At 43.2% G+C, this 22,426-nt stretch overlaps 1 protein-coding gene across 5 annotated transcripts in view; it reads right to left on the reverse strand.

The window, feature by feature from the left end:
• Positions 1-22,426, reverse strand: part of flna (filamin A, alpha (actin binding protein 280)) — a 46,764-nt gene that overhangs the window by 2,414 nt on the left and 21,924 nt on the right. For 2 of the 5 annotated variants that reach the window (XM_029436650.1, XM_029436649.1), the window contains 38 exons: positions 20,678-20,815; positions 19,273-19,399; positions 19,052-19,188; positions 18,713-18,909; positions 18,327-18,440; positions 18,097-18,240; positions 17,882-18,005; positions 17,126-17,286; positions 16,941-17,031; positions 16,633-16,802; positions 16,277-16,394; positions 15,698-15,810; positions 15,434-15,583; positions 14,584-14,902; positions 13,811-13,984; positions 13,557-13,719; positions 13,293-13,453; positions 12,546-12,713; positions 12,278-12,401; positions 12,030-12,186; positions 11,750-11,939; positions 10,465-10,488; positions 9,403-9,650; positions 8,481-8,555; positions 7,624-7,723; positions 7,391-7,531; positions 7,163-7,291; positions 6,757-6,930; positions 6,008-6,169; positions 5,701-5,904; positions 4,160-4,312; positions 3,948-4,070; positions 2,953-3,219; positions 2,608-2,745; positions 1,955-2,070; positions 658-790; positions 379-555; positions 69-287 (listed from right to left, as the gene is read on the reverse strand). In XM_029436650.1, the coding sequence (XP_029292510.1) occupies positions 69-287; positions 379-555; positions 658-790; positions 1,955-2,070; positions 2,608-2,745; positions 2,953-3,219; positions 3,948-4,070; positions 4,160-4,312; positions 5,701-5,904; positions 6,008-6,169; positions 6,757-6,930; positions 7,163-7,291; positions 7,391-7,531; positions 7,624-7,723; positions 8,481-8,555; positions 9,403-9,650; positions 10,465-10,488; positions 11,750-11,939; positions 12,030-12,186; positions 12,278-12,401; positions 12,546-12,713; positions 13,293-13,453; positions 13,557-13,719; positions 13,811-13,984; positions 14,584-14,902; positions 15,434-15,583; positions 15,698-15,810; positions 16,277-16,394; positions 16,633-16,802; positions 16,941-17,031; positions 17,126-17,286; positions 17,882-18,005; positions 18,097-18,240; positions 18,327-18,440; positions 18,713-18,909; positions 19,052-19,188; positions 19,273-19,399; positions 20,678-20,815 (5,823 nt within the window). The remainder of the gene's footprint in view (positions 1-68; positions 288-378; positions 556-657; positions 791-1,954; positions 2,071-2,607; positions 2,746-2,952; positions 3,220-3,947; positions 4,071-4,159; positions 4,313-5,700; positions 5,905-6,007; positions 6,170-6,756; positions 6,931-7,162; positions 7,292-7,390; positions 7,532-7,623; positions 7,724-8,480; positions 8,556-9,402; positions 9,651-10,464; positions 10,489-11,749; positions 11,940-12,029; positions 12,187-12,277; positions 12,402-12,545; positions 12,714-13,292; positions 13,454-13,556; positions 13,720-13,810; positions 13,985-14,583; positions 14,903-15,433; positions 15,584-15,697; positions 15,811-16,276; positions 16,395-16,632; positions 16,803-16,940; positions 17,032-17,125; positions 17,287-17,881; positions 18,006-18,096; positions 18,241-18,326; positions 18,441-18,712; positions 18,910-19,051; positions 19,189-19,272; positions 19,400-20,677; positions 20,816-22,426) is intronic. The other 3 variants (XM_029436651.1, XM_029436652.1, XM_029436653.1) reach the window with 3 other exon arrangements.

Below are 22,426 nucleotides of genomic sequence, written 5' to 3' on the forward strand. Positions count from 1 at the left end.
CACACTCTGTTCTTTTTTTACATTTTTTAAAATTAAAATGTACATCTTAAAATAAATGTCTTCCTCACCGGTGATCTTTGCCTTGAAGGGGCTTCCGCCGATGTGGTAAGGACCGCCGTATTTGATGGAAATGAGATAGTTGCCGGGAGCCATCGGGGTGTATGTGACCCTGTAACCCTCGGGGCACTCCACACAGTCCATCTTCACCTTGGAGGGCCCGTCGATGGTCACAGCTAAAGCCCCAGGGCCCGCCTTGCTTGTGTTCACTACAAATTCACATGCAGTTCCTGGAGGCAAACGAGACAGAGCAGGGAGGGTTGAGGTGACGGGACGAATGGAAGCTTTATAGTTCTGTTGTGTAGAGGGGCAGCGTGTTACCTGTGGTGCCTCCCTCCAGTCCTGCTCCGTAGGCCGACACCATCCCGGGGTCTCCAGCCTGGCCCGTTTCTCCTACTCGGATCTTAAATGGACTGCCAGGGATGTGACTTCCATTGAACTTCACATCAATTAGATAGAGGCCATTCTCTCTGGGGATGAAGCGGACTGCATACTTATCTATACAAGCGGAAAGGACAGGAAAAGGTAAGGCCCATGAAAACGTGTTCCAGCAACACGATAAACATGCTCCCTAATGTTCCGCTGAATCCCTGTGGTTACCTTGGTCAATCTCAGTGACGCAGCATTCCTCCAGAGCTCCAGATGGGCTGTGGACCTTGGCGTCGATCACACCCTTCGCCCCGTTCAGGCTGACGGCAAATGACGCCGGCTGGTTCACCTTCAAACCCGACTCCTGCTCGACAGCACATACTCACACACTCAGCGCTGTATCACCATGGACTGCTGAACACGCTACTCAGCGAACTGAGCATCATGATCTCCACAGTATCATATTCAGATAACTTGTGCTACGGTTGACCTTACCTGGAGGTTGCTAACAAGGCTAAAGAGGAGGGCTGTGCAGTGGAAAGGCAGAGAGCAGGTGTGTGTGCAAGTCAAACAGAAACCCAAGAGAACAGAGAAAGAAAAAGTGACATCTTCTTTGTGAGAGAGTTTATGTATATGTAGGGCTGGGTAATAATTCAATATGATTATTTGTGGTCTTTCATCAGAATCATATCGTGATGAAATCATATATTGTGATTCACAATCACATCATCGAAAGTGATAATAACAAGTTCATACTAACTCAAATTTATCAGGAAGTCTCATGTGAAATATTTTGAGGCAATATCATTTAAAGATAGTTCATTTGTCATATATTAAAATATTCATTAATTACAATAATTATTATTGTATTAAAGTCAGTGGTGTATATTGTAAGTATGGAGCCCATTTCCAACAGAAAAAGAAAGTAGATGAAAAGTTATGCACAATAAAAATAGAAAGTCTACATAATGAGTCAACATTTATATTAGATAGTTATTGTAAAAAGTATCATAATTTTGATTTAGCAAGTCATAATGTTTACTTAGTACCTCATAAATCTGACATTTTTGATCTTTTTAATTTTATTTAATCTTGCATAACATTTCATCAATCTTTTTCTTTCTTCAGGAGTCTTGTTGGCATTTGTGAGAACAGACAGAGGAACAGAAGCCCATGTGAGACCTCTTTAACCCTTTAGCGCCCTGTATCATGTTTAGAGGTGAGGCTGTTGGCAGCCTTTAGAATGAGGCACGAGAAACACACACAGTCCTCTAGTTTCCCAGAAGCCCTTACACTGCCTAACAATGCAGCAGCAGCTCTTATGCATCCTGCTAAACACTCACTACTGCTATATACTTCACTTAAACTATTGCACTTAACTATCACACTATCAAAGCGTTCACACCCACCTCCTTCAACCTCATATAGCACTGAACGTCAAACTATGATCTGCTGCTGCTGCATTGTAGGCAGTGTACTATGGCCTGGTGTGTGTGCACACAGATGTGTGTGTGTCTCAGAGCCTCACCTGAAGACTGGCAACAGTGAGGCGGCGGGCGTCGTCTGACGGAGAGGCCACAGGGACGATGAAGGGGCTGTCAGGGATATGCTCTTCGTTGAAACGGATCGACACCTCGTAGTCTCCTACAGGGGAATGGATTTCAAGTCAGAAAGTTACTAAAATATGATAACGATTAATCGTTAAGGAACTTGTCAAGCAAAAATGTATTTAAATGTTGTTTTCAGCCTCTCAAATATGGAGATCTGCTGCTTTTCTGTTTTATATCATAATAAAGTGAATATCGTTGGGTTTCGAACTGAACAAGACATTTAAAGAGACCACCTTGGACTTTGAGACACTGATGGATATTTTTCAGTTTTCTGACAGATTTCTATAGACCAAACAATTAATTGCTTGAGCAAAAAAATAAATCAGCAGATACATCGATGAAAATAATGGATAATAAAAGACAGAAAAACTAAAGCCTCCACAGCAAACAAAGATTACCATTTTTCATAAAAAATATTTATATACAAAAAAAGGAGGAAAAGAGTATAACTATAAAGTGGAGGGAAAAAACAGCACTAGAGAAGAGTAATTTACTGAATGTATATATATTTTTTGCAGCACATGCTAAAATATACAACCATGCATAAACCTGTCCCCGCCTCCTCTCTCACCAGGCTCCTGCACGATGTAGGACACTCCACTGGAGCCGTCCTTGCGGTCCTCGAAGGCAATTTCAGCCTTGCTCGGACCCTCCACAGCAATACTGAGACCGCCGGCACCAGCCTCCCTCGTCCAGATACTGAACTCAGCTACGCACAAAACAGGGGCCAAAGCAGAGTCAGGTGGTCACACACACACACACACACACACACACACACACACACACACACACACACACACACACACACACACACACACACACACACACACACACACACACACACACACACACACACACACACACACACACACACACACACACACACACACACACACACACACACACACACACACACCTGGTACTCCAGCTTCTGCCCTCTCCAGGCCGGGCCCTCCAGCACGGACCTTGTGAGCACCGCCCTCTCCCAGGGGGCCGACAGTGAACTGGAACGGGCTTCCGGGCACGTGTACGCCGTTGTACTTCACACACACAGTGTGCACGCCCGTCTCGGTGGGGACAAAACGAATGCAATAAGTGTTGTTCTCTCCCTCCATGATGTCCGCCTTGTGAACCTGGCCAGACGGGCTGGTCACCTGAGCGGTCATGTCCGCTATGCTGATCTCTGAAGGGACAGACAGTCACAGGTTTGAATAATTGAAAACACACATGCAGTGAGACTATTTTACTTGACAATGGAACATAAAGTATCTCCTCATCTCATAAGATTGTGTGGAGTCAGTTGGTTTTAAATGAACAGATCATGTTTTAGGAAATCTGCTTCATTTGCTTAGTTTGGCTTGATTCCACTCTCTGTACGAGCTGAATCCAGCATGCAGTTAGTGCGAAAGTAAAAAAAAAAAGAATCCACCTACCAGCACGACTAAAGCCATTTAAAGCAAATTGCTGTCTGTATTTAGACAGTTGTGATTGTTTAAAGTGGGGTTGTATGAGGTACTTATCCATAGGCAGTGTATAGCAGCAGAAGTGGTCAGTTACAAAGAAAAATCTCTATAAAATTTGCTGACATTAGCGAAAGTTCGTCACCAAAAGCGACTGGTCGTACCAGACCAAGTAACGCAGTAGCAGCAAGACCCCTGTGTCTTAAATTGAGGAAGGGTGTGTTTGCTTATGAACTAAAGTAGTCATTGTGTAAGAGGAAGAATGTGTCATTTCTGTTTTTCAAAAGTGACATGGTCTCGCTTTAAAGTCGCACAAGGGTCAAAAGCAGTCTTTCCAATTCAGCAAGACCAGGCTTTTCCAAAGTATTCTATCAGGGAAAGAGATGCACATCCTACTGCGTCATGATGTGAAGTTAGTTATCAGAGAGATGCATAATGGTGTCATTCATACCTGGGATCTTGAGGCTGAGGTCACACTGGCTGCCGACGTTGGCGACTGATGCCGCTCTCCTCTTCCTGGTGATGCTCTCCTTCATCCTGCCCTCCCCTGTTACCTTCACTGTGAATGCACTCCCTATGCACACACACAATGATGGATTCAGTTTAGTTATTCAGTACAACATTGCTCAGCTCTGTGGTCCCTGGCTGTTTTAAGGTAAGCACCTGGCACATGTTGGTCTGCAAACTTGATGTTGATGATGTAATTTCCTGGTTCAGTGGGGCAGTAGGTGACCTTACAGGTGCCATCCTCCTGGTCCTCCGTGTTGATGTCCACTTTACTGGGCCCCTCAATGGAAAGGCTCAGGCCACCATAGCCTGTACGGAAGAAACATGAGAATCATAGAAGTTAGTCAAGTCTTTGCATTCAAGTCCCAAGTTCAGAGTCAAGTCCCAAGTCATACACCAAGTTCTAAACTTTAGTTTAGAGTCCTAAACAAGTCATAATGCACTTGATTTTGGCAATTCTGGTCTAAAAAGTCATCAAGACTTGAGTCCATACTTCTGGTGTAAATAGATATTAAATCTAGATGACTAAAAATGAAATGTAACAAACTAGCACATATAGAAATATTTGAGCCTCTACCTCAGGGGTCGGGAACCTTTTTGGCTGGGAGAGCCATAAAAGCCAAATATTTTTTTATGTATTTCCTTGAGAGCCATATATTTAATAGATTTAAATGCAACTTTATGCGTGCATTTTTTAAGAATAACACTTCTCCGAGTACTAATAGCGGTATCAGTGTTTCATTGAACACGTGCTCTTTTATTAAATAAACTAAATGCTTACGTTATTTATCTCATTTATGAGCACGTTTCAGTGTTTACTGCACGGGTGTCAAACTCAAGGCAATTATATCCGACCCGCGAGAAAATATCATATCTGTCATAACTGGCCCGCCGGTTTTGGTAATTAAATCAATGCATGGCACAACCATTCGAGAAAGTATCTAAATATGTGAATGGAATGAAAGTTTTTGGAAAGCAAAGGGAAACGCACCACAGATCTCTGGGACGATGTGAGCTGGACTGTTTGTGCGACATAACGAAGCATCTCACTGTTAAACCTGCAGCTTCAGGGCCGTGTGATCACAGACATGTATCATGACGAGCTGCCTGTGGGAGACTCGGATGCAGAAGGAAACTTTGGTCACTACGTGTTTCCAAACACTGACAAACATCTCCACCGCTGTGTTCCCGACAGCATTCTGCTGATCAACTGAGACCATTTGCCGACTTTGCAGCTCAGATATTTTAATTGAACTGCTCAGCAACCCGTCTGCAGTTGACTTAAATATGTTCTATATCTTTTTGCACTTTATCCAATATGTGTATCCTGTTCAATAAATGTGGACCATGTTTGGCCCTCGACGTAGTCCTAGTTTTTAATGTTGGCCCTCTCTGTGATTGAGTTTGACACCCCCGGTCTATTGCTTGCTTTGTGCAGTTTGTCCTCTGCTCGGTTTCGCGACGGGCGGGGCTCCGCCCCCTACGCACACACACGTGTGAACACACCTACAGTCAGAGACAGAGTGGAGGAAAGGAGAGGGGAGAACTAAAAACAAATCCGCTGCTAAATGTTTTACTTTAAAATGACAAAATATAATTATTTATTACTTGTTAATCATGTTAAATGTCAGCTCAAAATTGTCTGCGAGCCATATTGCGTTATCGAAAGAGCCATAGGTTCCCGACCCCTGCTCTACCTGCATCACGAGTGTCGATGATGAACTCCGCGGGCTCGAAGGTCCTGGCCTCGTTAAGGCCCTGTCCACTCACACGCACACGGCTGGCATCACCGATCTCTGATTGGTTGATCATAACAGAGATGGGGCTGCTGGGAATATGGCGACCGTTCTTCTTGATGTTCACAAAGTGCTCTCCAATCTCCTTAGGAACAAATGAGATGCCTGTGACAGACGCATGCAGAAAAACAACACGGGAGGGTTAAAAACATGACAATACTTAATTTTGAAGTTCATTCCTCCTCGTTTGCATCAGACACACACTCACCAACATGTCCGTTACGCAGAATCTTCAGCAGGCAGGGCTCCTCGCGGCCCGAGGGCGTGGTTAGGGAGGCGGTCAGCTGGCTGAGGTCATACTCTCCCAGGTCCAGTGGGATATCTGCGGCTGAGCCCACCTTCAGATGGGACATCCTCATGGAGTCATCACCTGAGGACACAGCAGTGACAGGCACACTCAGAGGAGAGAAGATAGCTTTTTCTGTCATGCTCCCTGATATGTACATCAATTGCTTTTATAATTAACTAATGACAATATTTGGAAAACCAACAAAAGGAGACGCACTTTGGCCTAACTGTTTTTATACACACACATGACACCACCCTGTTCTCAGCAAACTCAAAGCAGGATGGGCTTCTTCATCTAATCTCTCATACTACTAGACTTATTAACCCCTTAATATTTGTTCTGCTCATTTATGACTGTAAGGGAGCCAGGGGGGGGGACAATAGAGTAAGATTCAACTCTTCTGTGTTTTGGGAGGGGAGAGGGTGGAGAGATGCACTCTACTGAGTGAACTTCTCTATCCGTGTTACATTTCACTCCCTGGTCATGTGCAATGACTCTGCGTCCCTGCCACCAGCTTTGGAACCATAGTTTTAGGGAGTTCTTCTTTTTGACTGTCCATGAGACTAAGAATTATTTAAAAGTGTTGTTGCAAAAAGATCCAGCCACTGTGAAGATGTCAGTGATGGGATGGCCTTCATATTTCCAGGTAACAATGGAGATGACATTACCAGTAATCCGAGCAGAGAAGGGGCTGCCAGGGATGTGCTTGTCATTGTATTTGACCAGGATGCTGTAGTCTCCGGGCAGGACGGGCAGGTAGGACACAGTGCAGGTCCCATCCTGGTTGTCAACACAGCTGATGTCTGCCTTGGATGGACCCTCGATGGCCAGAGACAGACCACCTACAAGGACATGATACGAACAGAGGGGGTTGTTCATCACTCCTTTGAAATTGTACAATTGTAATGTGCATTCTTTCTCTTCAGTCTGCTGTGGTGTTAAAAGTTTGAGCAAGCTGGAAAGTGTGGTTTTGTTGAAAAAGAATAACAATTATTGATACAGTGTTGACTACTACATTTCTACACAAGGTGCTGCATACACTCAGAGGCATACCGCCATACGAGTGCTACATACCCTCTCCAGCATCTTTGGTGTTAACAGTGAAGACAGCAGGCTTGTTGACAGTCCCATGGATGAGGCCAGGGCCGTAGGCACTGACATTGCCACTGTTCATGTAGTCCACATAGAACTGTAAGGGACTTCCTGTGAATGACAACACAGAGAATAGGAAGAATTTATCATGCACCTTCGATGTTACACATTTCTGTTGTATTTTTGCAACACTTGTGAGGCAGGTTGTACCAGGGATGTGGATGCCGTCGTATTTGATGTCCATCTCGTGCAGACCAGCCTCGGTGGGAGCATACTTGACAGTGACGGTGCCATCCTTGTTGTCTGTGATGTCAGGCTTGGCCACCTTGCCCGATGGCATTCGGACCTCACCTTAAGCAAAGGACAGAAACGTACTGTAGAGTGAGATACATGCAGCACAGAAATCATCAATAAAGATGCGTCTGTGCCCAATATTATGTTACCTGTGATCTCTCCCTTTTGGATGGTGAATGGGATGACCAGGTCAAATGGTCTCAGCCCCGCCACATCCAGACCATTCATTCCCATTGGTCTGTCCGTTGCCTGGGAGACAGAGGGCAGAGGTCAGACACAGTATCTGAAGAGGTTGTGGTTACAGTGACAGCATACGTCAGATACAATCAACACAGCGCAGGACAGAGGGGCAAAAGTTTTCAAACACCAACAAAGAGAATGGGATGAGACAATCATGAGATGGAATGATTGATCATGGGCAGGATGATGACACCGACACACACTGCGAGAGAGAATGAGTTGAGGACAAAAACACTGGTAGGTCAAGGGAGAATGACAAAGCAGTTAGCCATTTTGTAAAATGTAGAGCAGCTGACACGCCCACATTGATCAGTCTCAAAATGGCCTTTGTCTCCTAAGTGTTGACATGGAGCACTGCTGAACATGAACATGGGCTGCACAATGCTTTATGGAAAATATTTTATTCCCAAATTGCAGGAGAAATATTTCCCAGGTAGCTGAATAAAAAAAATGGGTTCACATGTTTTGGAGCTGCAACACTCAGGAAAAGAATATTATTAATGTGCCTTTTTGATATTGTGCATCTCTGTTGCACTGTCCATGTTGTTTAAGGAATCCTGTTTATGAGATGGAGGGAGTGAAATGGCAGAAAAAGTCCCCTCAGAGCTAAAACACCTGCAATGAGAGACAGCAGACACTGATGCAGGCGGATGAAAGGAGGCCATGTATGATGATGTGGAGGAGAGAAAGGAGAAGAGGAAGGAAGAAGTTCAACAAAATGGAGCTGAGAGGGATGAGAGCGGCTGGAGTCAGAGGTTTTAGGTACCCAGGGCTGTTGAGCGTAGTACTGGGGCATTTGGTTCTGCTGCATGAGCTGGTCTGATGGAGCTCCTTCCAGCGCCTGAGGGGGGTGGGAGGTGGTGAGGGGGGAGGTAGGGGTTGTGTAGGGGATGGAGAGGGTCAAAAAAGATGGAAGGGATTGGAGGGGAATAAAACAATCAGTCATTTAGAAAATGTCTGGCGCAACCAGGAGCCAATCACGAAGCTTCTGTAGGGAGAAACAGCGTCAAGGAACTTTGGTCCACGCGACATCCCACACTCACACTAAACACAGAGCTCAGTGTGTGTGTTTGTTATCCTGCCTGTTAAAAAACATCGATATGCAGTTGAAGGCATTCCTCGTAAAGCACTGCATCTTAAGTCTGGGTTTAAAGCAAATCATCTCAGCTGTTACTGTTCGTCTTTACTGTTAAGTTTAGACAATAAGTAACGCTATGATCAATTATTTGATTAGGTCAAAGCTATGGAATATTAAATCTCTGCTCACTACATCTTAGCCTTTCTTACCCTCAGGTGTGCATAATAAAACTAAATGTTATAAACTTCTTTTTAAAAATAATGTTATCTGCATCCTCATCGGTCATTAGATGCTGAAAAAAATATAATATTGTGCATCCCTAATATTAATACTTTTTTCTAAAAGCCTTTGAAATGAATGTTTGTAAACTAATCATCAGACCCATATCAAGGTAGGAAAGGAAAAAAGATAAGACAAGCTCACTAGTTCCACCTTCATATCCATGTTCCTCCCTGCAGCCATAGAAATTCTGATGCACAGATTTCTTATTTATGTGCTTGTATTGAGTTATTGACTCGGTTCTGTCTTTTCTTGTTCCTTTGTTTCTGTTCCACTAAACTGTCAGCGAACCTACCATGTCTGAATAAAAGTGAAAATGCCCATCACTCACCGTGACTTGGAAGGGGCTGTTAGGGATGTGCTCCCCTCCAAAACGGACGCAGATGACATACTCGCCAGGCTGCGGCGCCGTGTAGAAGATGTCGAATGTGCCGTCCTCGTTTTCAACAACGTCCACGTCGAGCTCCGCCCCCTCGGGCGTGCACACGCTGCAAGTCACCTTGCCTTTCCCAGCAGCCTTGGCGTCTACTGTGATGACTGTCTGTTCACCAATCTGGATAGTTGGGCCAACACCAGCGCCTTAAGAATTGAGAAGAAAGGGTCAGATATCATGCGTTATTTATTTATATTTTAGAGAAACAAACTTGCACACACTTCCTTTCACACACAACATTCAGCATGCACATTCCACAATCATGAAGATGGATGAGATCTAGTCATGTTATTTCCATCTACTGTATGTTGTTACCAATGACTTATGTTATTATCATACACTTTCCCATGTAGAACTGAAAGCTAGATTAGCCATTCCACCATGCCATCCTACCTACTCCGTTAGTCCATTAGTCTGTGCAATAAACAAGGAGAGAGGAAAAAGACAAAGGGTTATGACAGAGGAAGTGGGAAATGAAGATGGGATGAAGAAAGAGAGAGAGAGAGAGAGAGAGAGAGAGAGAGAGAGAGAGAGAGAGAGAGAGAGAGAGAGAGAGAGAGAGAGAGAGAGAGAGAGAGAGAGAGAGAGAGACAGACAGAGAGAAAGAGAGAGAGAAAGAGAGAGAGACAGACAGAGAGACAGAGAGAAAGAGAGAGACAGACAGAGAAAGAGAGAGACAGACAGAGAAGAGAGAGACAGACAGAGAAGAGAGACAGAGAGAGAGACAGACAGAGAGAGAGAGAGAGAGAAAAGAGAGAAAGAGAGAGAGACAGAGAGACAGAGAGAGACAGAGAGAAAGAGAGAGAGAGAAGAGAGAGAGACAGAGAGACAGAGAAAGAGAGAGAGACAGAGAGAGAGAGAGATATCCTGTAAGCTGGTGCCACTATCCTCCATGCTGACAGAAAAGGAGGAAAAGGTAGAGTAGTTCCTCTACTTTACAAAGTCGTTCAGTAGGCTTACCTAAACCGTGACCGCCGATTGAGACTGATAATAGGAACGGTGAGAAGCAGGGGAGCGAGAAAAAAAAAAGGTGACAAATAAAAGACAGTCAGGTGGGGGTGGGGGTGGTGGGAGGCAATAACTGTGCTCCAAACACTTGGATGGAAACAAACGGTGATGGTGGAGTGTGAAGCAGGGAGGATGTGTGTGTGTGTGTGTACGTGTGTGTATGCAGCGGGGACTTGGGTGAGGGGAGTGTAACTGAGGAGCACAGCGTGAGGAACACAACATAATGCATGAAAAATGTGATATGAGCAGCAGGTACAGGGAGAGAGAAATCTGATCGCTGATACTCTTCACAACTGATTGATCCTCACAGATGCAAGTTCTCAGCTACACTCTCTCTGATGCCTGTCTATAAAGTATTATAAACATACGTATAATAATAGTTATAAGCACTATTAAATATCTTAAAAAATACTTTTTTTGCAAGGATCATATATATTATAATTCCCATAGTTGTAATGCATTGTAATCTTTATAATAATCCATTAACTACACTCGCTACAAGTGGTCACGATTTGCTTTCAGTGAAGTGAAAAAAATATAATTGAATATAAAGCGGCAGTGAGTACTCAGTAATTATGAAGAATAATGATACATGACCTTAGAAGTCATAAAAGAAATCTGCTTTATGTTTTATGATTATTGTTAAAAAACATTATGAATATTTAACAATGCTTATAACTATATAAGCAGATTACAACATTAATTAATTCATTATAGACATCTTTTTCTATACCACTCTCATGTACGACACTAAATGTGAAGCTGGAGCCAGCAGCCGCTTAGCTTAGCTTAGCATAACAACTGTTCGTGGTAACAGCAAGCCTGTATAAAGGGAACTAAATCCACCCACCAGCACCTCTAAAGTTCAATCTTCTCATGTAACTCTCTGCAAGAAAGTGAGTAAGTGCATGTCCTAATAGCTCAAACTGTGGATGAAACATAAACAACACTGTTTTAGTTATAAAGAAAAATAGGAATCATCTTCCGAGATGTTGCTTCTTGCTGATTTACACCTTATGTCACATTGAAAACAGGTCCTCTTGCAACATTTGGATGTGTGGGGACATAAAATCCTGGTGAATCCTGGGTGTATTCTATACAACTGTAAATTCATAAATCAGGCAGGAGAGAAATTGAACAACAATAGAATGGATTTAAAGTCAAACCACACATGCGCACATGTTTTTAACATATGAAAACAACTGTATAAACAGTGGTGTAACCGTCCTGTACATACCTGTGACAGTGCACTTGCTAGCGTCTCCGGTGGGCAGCGCCCTGATACGGTAGGGTGAGTATGGGATCTCGTCCCCTCCGTACTTTATAAGGATGGTGTATCTGCCAGTCATGTCGGGCACATAGGACACCAGGTAGGTCCCGTCGTGGTTGTCACGGATATTAGCCTTTTTAGGCTTCCCCTCCGGATCCTGCGGGGGGGAAAGGGACCAAAGTTTGAAGATTACTTCCAAAATTACTAGTTTTCATTTTTATTGTGTGCCATAAATGCAAGCACTCACAGTGATCTGCACCGCCAGCAATCCCTCGCCTGCATCTTTGGCATCAATGGTGAACTCGACGGGCAGAGAGGCGGGCACCCCGGTGGTGTTGAGGCCGGGGCCGCTGGCACGCACCTTACTGGCATCGTGGGTGGGGAGCACCTTCACCTTGTAGGGGCTGACGGGGGAGAGAAGCGAGGCTGCATGAACACAAACACATACTCGGGTGTTAGACAATATTGACTGTACACTGAATCTGTGCGCGTTACCTGCGTGGGATCTCCTCGTCAGCATACAATACATTAATGGAATAGGGTCCATCTCTGGTGGGAACATAGTTGACTGTGTGAGTCTGATCACCGTTATCCACCACTTCCACAGGCTCCACCACACCTACACACACACACACACACACACACACACACACACACACACAGGTTAAATACAAAGTGTTAGAATTGTTTCAATTCTTACTTAGCTCCTATCTATAGTTAATGGTGAATAGAGATGCACAGAAACATTAGAAGACACACTTACCTTTGGGTCCTTGCACGCGGACCTGCATTGGGGCGACTCCAGCTTTGGAGGCGTCCACTGTGAATGCCTGAGGAATGTTGGCTCGGACATTATTACCCAGGCCTGGACCCTGGCACTTCACCTTGGTACTGTCCACTGTGTCACTGACTGGCACAGAGAACGGACTACCTGCACAGACACAACCTCAGAAAAGTTAGAAAAACATATTCTAAAAAAATAAGAAGTTCTCTCACTGTGCCGGTCTAAAATCGGATCTTTTTTCAGAGCCACATAACAGACGCTGCAGAAATTACTCCTAAAAGTGAGTCAGCAGTCAATGTATTATTGTTTTTAAATGCGTTTTAGGTTAGATGAATGAAGGTCTGTTAACACAAGCTTAAGAGATGTTCATGTTCTGTTCTACGACAAAAGCTGAGTCAGTAAATACCCCATGTTGTTTGCCACAGAATTTATCTACTGCAATAATCCAAAGGAAAAATCCCATTGGCTTTTTGTTGAGGGAACCAGGGCGATACTAGAAATACATGATCCATGCAGCATGCTATGATCGAGCTGATTATCTGAACCCGGCTTTGGACATCGTACAGAAGTGTAGTCACAGTATTCCTGTCCCTTCAGGAAACCAATCTTTTAATTGGGATGCAACCAGATCAGAAGTTAACTCACTCATATTTAATATTTTTAATAAATTAATCATGACAATTTTGAAATGTTTTTATTATTAACTATTAGTTTTTCCAGCTGTACCTTTGATGGGCTGTCCTCCATAGGTGATGTTGAGGTTGTATGTGCCGGGCTCGTATGGGACGTACTCCACACTGCAGCTGCCATCCTTGTTATCAGTGCAGGACATTTTGGCCTCTGATGGACCCTCCACTGCCAGACCCAGACCTCCAGTGCCTGCTCCTCTGCAGAGGGAAGACCATGGACATTAAAATCAAGGAAACACTTCAGTCACATTTGTGTTTTGCACCTTGAACTCTTCCAACAGAAGGTTTTTGTCTCACTCACCGGGTTTCCACGGTGAACTTGTTGGGCTTGTTGGTGGTGCCACCCTTCAGGCCAGGGCCGTGCACACGAACGCGGGCTGGATCACAGCCTTCAGTGACGGCAACGCGGAACGGACTCTTAGGCACTGGAGAGCCATCGTAGCAAACTTCCACACTGTGTGGGCCTGAGGCATACACACAACATCAGCCTCTAACTCATGTGTGGGAGAATAACAGACCAACAAGTTCTGCACATATTGTACTGTTTGAACTCACCCTCCTCGTAGGGAGTGTACTCTACGTTGTAGGTCCCATCTCCGAGGTCGGCGATCAGGGCGTCTGTACGGCTGCCAGACGGGTTGCTGATGAGGGTTTTGATGTGATCACCTCCGGTCTGCGTGAGAGCGCGAGCATCCACAGTGAAGTCTGTGGTCGCCTCACGGAAAACCCCTAAAAACACAGGACAGGGAACAAGCAGCATGTTGGTGAATTGTTTGAAAGCTTTGATTACATTTAAAGATGCACCAATCCCTTTCAGATACTTCTGATGCAGAGTTTTTCCGTTTCCAAATTTGAAATATGCACACCACACCATGTGGAACTCAATGGAATCTTTTTTACAGAGGGTAATATGAGGTCAGGGATTGTTGTGGCGCAGCAGCTCGCTTTGATTGAATAACTACAAGTGCCTCGCACAAATACTGTATTACAATGTGGATCAGTCACATCTGACAGACTATACAAGGGAAGAGGATTAATTATATATATATATATATATATATATATATATATATATATATATATATATATATATATATATATATATATATATATATATATATATATATATATATATATATATATATATATATATATATATATATATATATATATAGTTACTTAACACAATACTAAATGCATACATGTAGGATATGCAAAATAAAATAAAACATTATTTTTGCCTCAGAACAATGAAAAATATATACATAAAATATAGTGAGTGACCAAAACACTTAATAAACATTTTAATCTTTTGCAGGTTATTTTACCTTTGCCCTCCACTCCTGGTCCGAACACACGGACTCCACTGGCGTCGACGGCTGGCTCCACGGTGAGCCGAGCGGGGAAGTTGGGCACATCCTGGCCTCCGTAGCGGATGGTGAGAGTATAGGAGCCGGGGTAGAGAGGGATGTAGGTGATGGTGTAGGTCCCGTCTCCATTGTCCTGGATGCGAACCTCGGCCTCTGTGCCGCTGTCGGAGATGATCTCGATGGTCAGCTCGGCCGGACCGGCATTGGTACAGTCCACAATGAACTCCCCTTTCTCCCCGACCTTGGCGCGCTCCAAGCCTGGGCCAGAGCAGCGGACCTGAGAGGACAGATGCATGATTAATGCATGTGACAAGTGTGTCACAACAAAATGACTTCTGATTCATTCATGTTTAAAAAATGTCTAATCTTGGGCAGTGTAAAAACAAGAGAAGTCAGGAGCATTTATATTACAATCAGCCGAGCGTTACCATCCCAAACCCACCCTAAAGAATGATACAATAATAAAAGTAGTAATAATTATATATAAAAATAAATAAAATTAAAATCATAAAGAATGATATAAAAAATACAATTGAAAATAGAAATAGCATCAAGTCCATGAGCAGTGATTGTGAGAAAAATGAAATGGTAAGTGTCTGTATACAGTAGTTACAGATAAGGTATTTAATCAAATAAAATGAGTAAACAAATAGAACATTGATAAAGTAAAATTGATATTTGAATAGATAAATACGTAAAAACGTAAAAATGTTAGAAATGAAGCGAAACTCAATTTAGATGTTTTACATATCCTTCACATTTTATTGTGTAGATGTGTAACAGTAGTGTCTGTCAGTAATTGGCTAACCTTGGAAGGATCTGAGACGGGGTAAGCTGTGGGGTTGAAGGGGGATCCGGGGATCGGCATTCCATCATAGGTCAGTTCAACCTGGTACGGCCCCGCGTCGCGGGGGATGAATTTCACCTGACTGCTCTCTGGGCTCAGCCCTGGCTCAACCTGGAACAAGAAATATGAACAGTAATACAAACACATACCAACAGCCTGTATGCATCATAATAAAGACGAAAGAGTTTGCTCAAAATGTAAGACATTTATAATTCTAATACACACCTTGCTGGACACTGGCTTCCCTGATGGTGCAGTCACCTTAGCGGCGACCTTCCCCTGACCACCAGCACCCTTTGATTTGACAGTCACCTCCTGGTCTTTGCCGACAGTCATCTCTACAATGACACACAGAGACAAGAGAGCACTGTAGATCTGTGAACACATAGACACTCCTCATGCGGTGGGAACAAGACTATTCCAGATATTTAATTATATGGTTGATATATGGGCAACCACCAAAACAAAAAAAATGGACCAACAGACGTGATTAAATTATTCATTCATGTTAGACAAAGTCACCAATTGATAACTACAGAATACTGAGTCATCATTTTGATATATAATGTTAATTTATTTTAAGTCAAAATCCTGTATAGTCAGTATATCAGTATAAAGACAAATATTATAATAATAATAATAATAATAATAATAATAATAATCATCATCTGCAATGCCCAAATTTTCATCCATTTCTTTCTTTTGCTGCCAGAAATGGGCTTTCATGCATACAAGAGAAATGCTATACGTCTCTAGGGTGACCGATCATTTTACAGTGATGAGTGATAAGAGGAATGTACGCACTGTCTCCCAGGCCTGTGACGTTGATCTTGCTGAGGTCCAGTGTGGGGGCCACAGCAACGTTGAAGGGGCTCTTGGGAACGTTATCGCCACCGTAGGTCACAGCGACTCCCAGAGGACCCTGGAGCAGGAAGGGGAGGAGGGACAGAGGTGATCACACATGGTATAATGTAGCAGAGGGGGGGGGGATAGAATCATGCTGCCCTGACTTATAACATAATATAAGCACAAACACATAAACTCATCAGGGATATGTTTACTGAGGTAATAAATACCTTTATACTTAGCGCACAGACTTTTCTCATCGAACTCTGCCTACATATTAAGAAGTGCATGTGCGGGTGCTTCTACCATCTTACCTGCTGCACAGGTGTGTATTTCACAGTGTGTGTGTTGTCGTGGTTGTTGATGATTTCAAAGTCCTTGACAGCCTCTCCTTTGGTCGGGCCGCTGAAGTTGCAGTCCAGGTTTGCCTTTCCTGCGCTTTTAGTGCTCACAGTGAAATGAGTGGGCTTGTTTAACTCAACACCTGAGAGAGAGAAAGGATTGTTCTCATTTCAATTATGTTTTATTGCAATAACTAAAAGAACTGGGTAGTTGGTATGAGCTGTGATCACCAGAGAAAGTTGCAGATTACACTAAACAACTACTGTGTTCTTGTTCTCACCACTGCGGCTGAGTCCTGGACCCTCGGCCTTGACTTTGCTGGCATCATGAGAAGGATCCACTTTGATCCTGATGGGCGTCATTGGAATAGCCTGAACAACAAACACAAGCAATACTGTGGTCAAACACACGTTCTAACAAACGCACCACATCCTCCACGTGCACATTGCATGACTCAAGACTCACCTGGTCGGCGAACAGCACCATGATGGTGTAGCTGCCCGCTCCAGGAGGAGTGTATTTGACAGTGAATGTGTCGTTGTCGTTCCTGATGATGTCAAAGTCGATGTCGGCCTCTGCAGGTCCCACCACTCCGGGGGCGCACTTAATCCCTATACTGATGTCACCTGAGGGCCGGAGACAAGAGTCTTCATAACATACTGATGATTTCAACTGATGCTCCAAAGTAATGTTGACTCTATTGTCTTAGTTCAGCTAAAGTTAAGAAAAACTAAAATAAACACACTATAATAAAAAGATGCATTCATCTTAAGAATGAAAGCCTAATATTCACTCCTTTTAGATCCGTTTTGCTTTCCACCAACTTGAGGGAAATATCTTATTAGCTGCTAGATGCTCCACTTTCTACACTAGCTTGTTGCTAACTTTGTCCATCTGTCATTTGGTGCCGAGTGCCTTTTGTTTTTTTTGCTGAAAACAGCTGGTTGAAACAATGAGAGTCTGGAAAACTAAAACAATGGGCTGACGAACGCTTGATTGTTCTGTAAAGCTGCAAAGAACAGCAGACCGGGTGATAGTTATCTGTGGTTTGGAACTACGACTTACACAGTAATATGATCCATTGTTGATAAACCAATGTTGATTATTGCAGCTTTAAATACACACTGCAGATCTCTCATATGGTTTACAAAACATCAATCATGTAGTGGTAGAAAATACTGTGCTGTGATTATGGTGTGCAACAGTTGTATGTATCGTCACCTTGACCAGCCTCTGCGCAGTCAACAGTGAAGTACGTTGGCTCGAAGGCCTTCAGGCCGGTCTTGGCCACACCAGGTCCCGACACCTTCACCTTGTTTGGATGACATCCTGCACCGATATTCATCTGCGATCAAAAACACAACAGCTTGAGAAACTTCTCCATGATAATATGTCCTTTTTGTAAACCTTCTCTAAATGTGTGTGTGTGTACTCACTCTGAATGGGCTCTCAGGGATGTTGACTCCTCCCCAGGAGACCATGGCAGTGTGTTTTACGGGTTTACGTGGGGTGTAAGTACAGGCGTATGTGCCGTTGCCATTATCCTTAACCTGTACGTCCACAGGAGTACCTTCACCATCCTGAGCACAAAAAACAAACAGAGGTGTGTGAGGGGCTGACCCGGGAGCAGATGATCCTACACATGCCGTCATATGCTGAAACACACCTGAGCCACAATCTTCAGAGGAGCTTTTCCTCCCTGCTTGGCATCGACTGTGAACTCAGTGGGCTTTCCAACAGCCAAACCACTGCTCTGAAGGCCTGGACCATGCGCCTTAACCTGGAAATAAACACATTCATGGAGCTTTAGGAATACAGTTCAACATTTAAAAGACTTTAACTACAACGTTGTAAAAAACAACAACAACTCAGATTTCTGAGAATAAAGCCATAAATGTATGTGAAACAAATGTGGATTTTCTCTGAGATCTTGACCTACAATGGCTCTAGTACACTGTCACAGCATTCAAATACATCCCTGATCAGTTAATTGTATGAGAGTTTTGAAGCTGCACAACATGTACGTGCAGGTGTCCCTGGGTGTGTGTTCACCTTGTCAGGGTAGAAGTCTTTGGCTGGTGGGTTGACAATCTCAGCCATGAAGGGAGAGTGCTGGATGTCTTCGCTGTTACAGAGCACATGCACTGCATACTCCCCAGGCTCCGTGGGCCAGTAGCGCACGTCACATGAGCCATCGCCCTTGTCGTCACATTCAATCTTGGCCTGAGATGGACCTTCAACAGAGAAACCTGAAAAGGAGGGGAGGGGAGGGGACAACAACAAAAATGCAAGCTTAGAAGAGCAGTCATTGAGTTATAACTAAGGTATAACTTTGGATTCAACACTTACTGCTCCCAGGATTATGTTACTGTGTGTTACTGTGTTACTTACCCAGTGTACCAACGTTGTCTCCAACAGCCTCCACCACAAAGTCAGCAGATTTTCCAACAACTCCATGCTCCAGCCCCGGACCCCAGGCCCTCACCTTCTGCTGGCTGGCCTCAGCGCCAATCTTGACCTCAATGGGACTAAACGGAGCAGAGAGCGATCAGTCGCGAGGACAAGTCAGCGTAGTTCAATGGTAGTACTTGTTTGGGTGAGAGGGTGTGTACCTGCGGGGGATGTGCTGTCCTCCCCAGGTGATTGTGATGGTATATGTTCCAGATGTGGTAGGGTAATAATCAAAACCATACACACTGTCTCCGAGATCTTTCCTTTTGCACGGCTCCTCAAGACCCTCTGTAAACACAGTCGTGCACTTTAGTATTACTTAAAACATTTTTCTTTTTTTACCAATTCTTCTCAGAGCCAAGTTAAAATAAATCATTTATTGATTCTTTTTTGCAAGGCATCATAACTATATTATAAGCACACTGGGGGTACATTATAAATTAATTTCAACCAGCGTATGGTGTCAAACACAGCTTTCAGTTCACTTTATGAAGCTTGAACCTTCATTAATTCAGCCTTTGGCCACTTGGGGGCAACGGAACAAGTTAAACACAACATATTATCACTTGTATTGAACCGTTAAAGGCTTTTTCTTTATCCAAACTGTCATTCTATGGCCCTTTGAGAAAGATATGGTATTTTTTTAAATATTAAAATAATGACTGACTGTAAAGTTGCTATGGACAGTTTTGCCGATGGACACGTCTCACGAGAAGCTATTAGCTACTCTCCCTTGATGAGAGTCGTCAATGAGATGATAGCAGCTTGGACAATGATAATAATAATAACTGCTATTGATAAAGCTACCAAGAGTATGTTACGCTTAAGTTTGACTTTAATTTGTAAAAATTGTTAAAAAACGTTTCATCTTTTATGGACACATGGAAATTAGCACATAATTTCTCCTAGCGACTCACATTGCAGAAGACTGCGATACAGCAAAGAGCTTATCAATAGAAAACCGCACCTTTTTTTCCTGTGCCTTTTGTGTAGGAATTAATTTGACTCAACAAGCAATATGTTGTATTTTAGCAGTATACTGAAAGCTGCTCTTTAATATTCCTTTATTTTATAGTTTTTTTTTTTGTAATATATCGATATTCAACAACATTATTGCATATTTTCCTCACATCGTGGCAGCCTACAATGGATACGGCTGACCGTGACTTAGTTACATATTAGGCAGAAATGGGATTTTACATCTATTTGGAATATTGTTTCTGGCTACCTGATGAATACCTCCAATATTAACTCTTCTTACAACTCTGCTTTGGTATTCACATCTTCAGGATCTTTAGCTGCTAAATGCTTCACTCTGTTCACCAGCTAGTAGCTAACTTTGTCTGCAGTGGTGCTAGGAAGGTGGCGTGCAGTAGAGTTTATTCACTGGAAACAGCTGCCTATCTGAGGATTGTATTTATGAGTTAATCAATGCTCCAAATGTGTTTTACAATCTACATGCAGCACATCAGTAATCTTCTAAAGTGCTACATTACCATAGATGGAGTTGATAAATCAATTTGCAATACAAAGAAAAACCAGACTGGTGTTTGCTGTGCAACTCACTGGGCCCCTTGATGGACACTTTGAGCTCTCCGGTGCCGGCTCCTTTGGTGTAAACCTGGAAGTCTGCGGTCTCCTTCACCCTCAAGCCTTTTGGCTGCAGACCCCGACCCTTAGCTCTGCAGAGGCTGGGGTTGCATGCTGTGGAGAGACACACACACACAATGAAAGAGTGAGAGAGGAAGAGACACAGAGACAGCTATTCTGACTCCAACAGTATGACTATGGTTCAGTGGTGGTTTCAGTGGGGAGAAGAGAAAAGAGGTGCAGGGTGAATGATGAAACCAAAACAATTTCCATCCCAATTTCACATCCACCGTTTTCAAGAAGGATGAAGGGTTGCTGGAAAGCTTTCCATGCTTTTGTCCTACCCTTCTCTATCCATCAATCTTATCCCGCAGAGAGAATTCATAGACCACTGTGGAGGAAACGAGCCTTTATCCTCACACAGGAAGTGGAGTATGTCTCCTGATTAAAAGTGCATAAAAATAGGAGCTGCTGAGTCACAGTTTGATGCTCTGTAAGAAGCAAAGGAAACTCCGCAGGAACAGAGGCTATTAAAGCGGATGAAGATATGTTCCAGGAAGTGGACTACTTGGGACTGTAAGAGGAAGAATACATTTATCTTTTATTAAAACATTTTTTTTTTTTTTAAGTCAGAAGGTGACATGTGCATGTCTGGTATAGTTGGCAGAACCACTACAACAAATGATAATTTGTTAAAAAAACAGAAATATTTTTTATCTTGTAGGCAAGAAGGTTTATCTGCCAGGTTAAAGGAACATTAACTTTGCGTGTGGCAATCAGGAGACGCAGTGAAACACACCAACAAATATGGATTGAAGCAGAACATTTAGTTAGATAAAAACATGTTATGGATTTTGGAAATGTTGACTTTTGGACTTTACAACGCTCTGGAGTTATTAGAAATGTTTGAATTTCAAGTCTGAAACAATCCTCCGCAGCCACCACTGGAATCTAATTCTACAAACAGTATCACAGTGAAGCCTGATCTCTTTGTGACACTGTGCACAAATACAGAGTTTCATTTTTCTTTTAAGAAAGAAGACACGCAGCATTCAAATGTTGATTTAGAATTCGAATGTCAAAGTCTTTGGATATCGTAACAGCATTATATATGGCATTCGTGTTTTTTCCTGGGTTTAAAGGCTGCATTACAGAAAAGTGATGTCATTTTGTGAACTACATTATATCCACATGATTGATGATTATTTATCAAAAACCTAACCCTAACCCAACAATATCAATATATTTTGTATTTGCTCTACATCGCCCAGCCCTAATATGTTGATGAAGTCATTTTTAGGTTACATAACACACACTCAAACCCACACACACCCCCACACGCAGGGTACCAAAGAGAGATCCCAGGAAACAGGAAGTGACAGCAGAAGGAAGAGACTGCTCCAGAGAGAGGACAGATACCACCGGGCCTCTATCAAAGAGAAGAAGGGAAGGGAAAGAGAAGAGAGAGGACATCCAGTAGAGCAGCAGGAAACGACAGGAAAGCATTAAACACAACTGAAGAAAACACAGCAGGCTGAGCAAATATTTAAAAAAAAAAGGTCTAAAAAACTATTTTTGCCTTTAAGACTCCTAGTGGACTTTGTTATAGCTAAGAGTCATTAGAGGCTGAGATCTTGGACATCGCAGAATGTTTCAGTAACATCTGATACAGAATGACTCAGGGATGCTGTAATAGGAATAGTGCTGCTAATAAACCAAGCGTAG

Source organism: Cottoperca gobio, chromosome 7 (assembly GCF_900634415.1).
Source record: "Cottoperca gobio chromosome 7, fCotGob3.1, whole genome shotgun sequence".
In the NCBI taxonomy this organism is placed as follows: domain Eukaryota; kingdom Metazoa; phylum Chordata; class Actinopteri; order Perciformes; family Bovichtidae; genus Cottoperca; species Cottoperca gobio.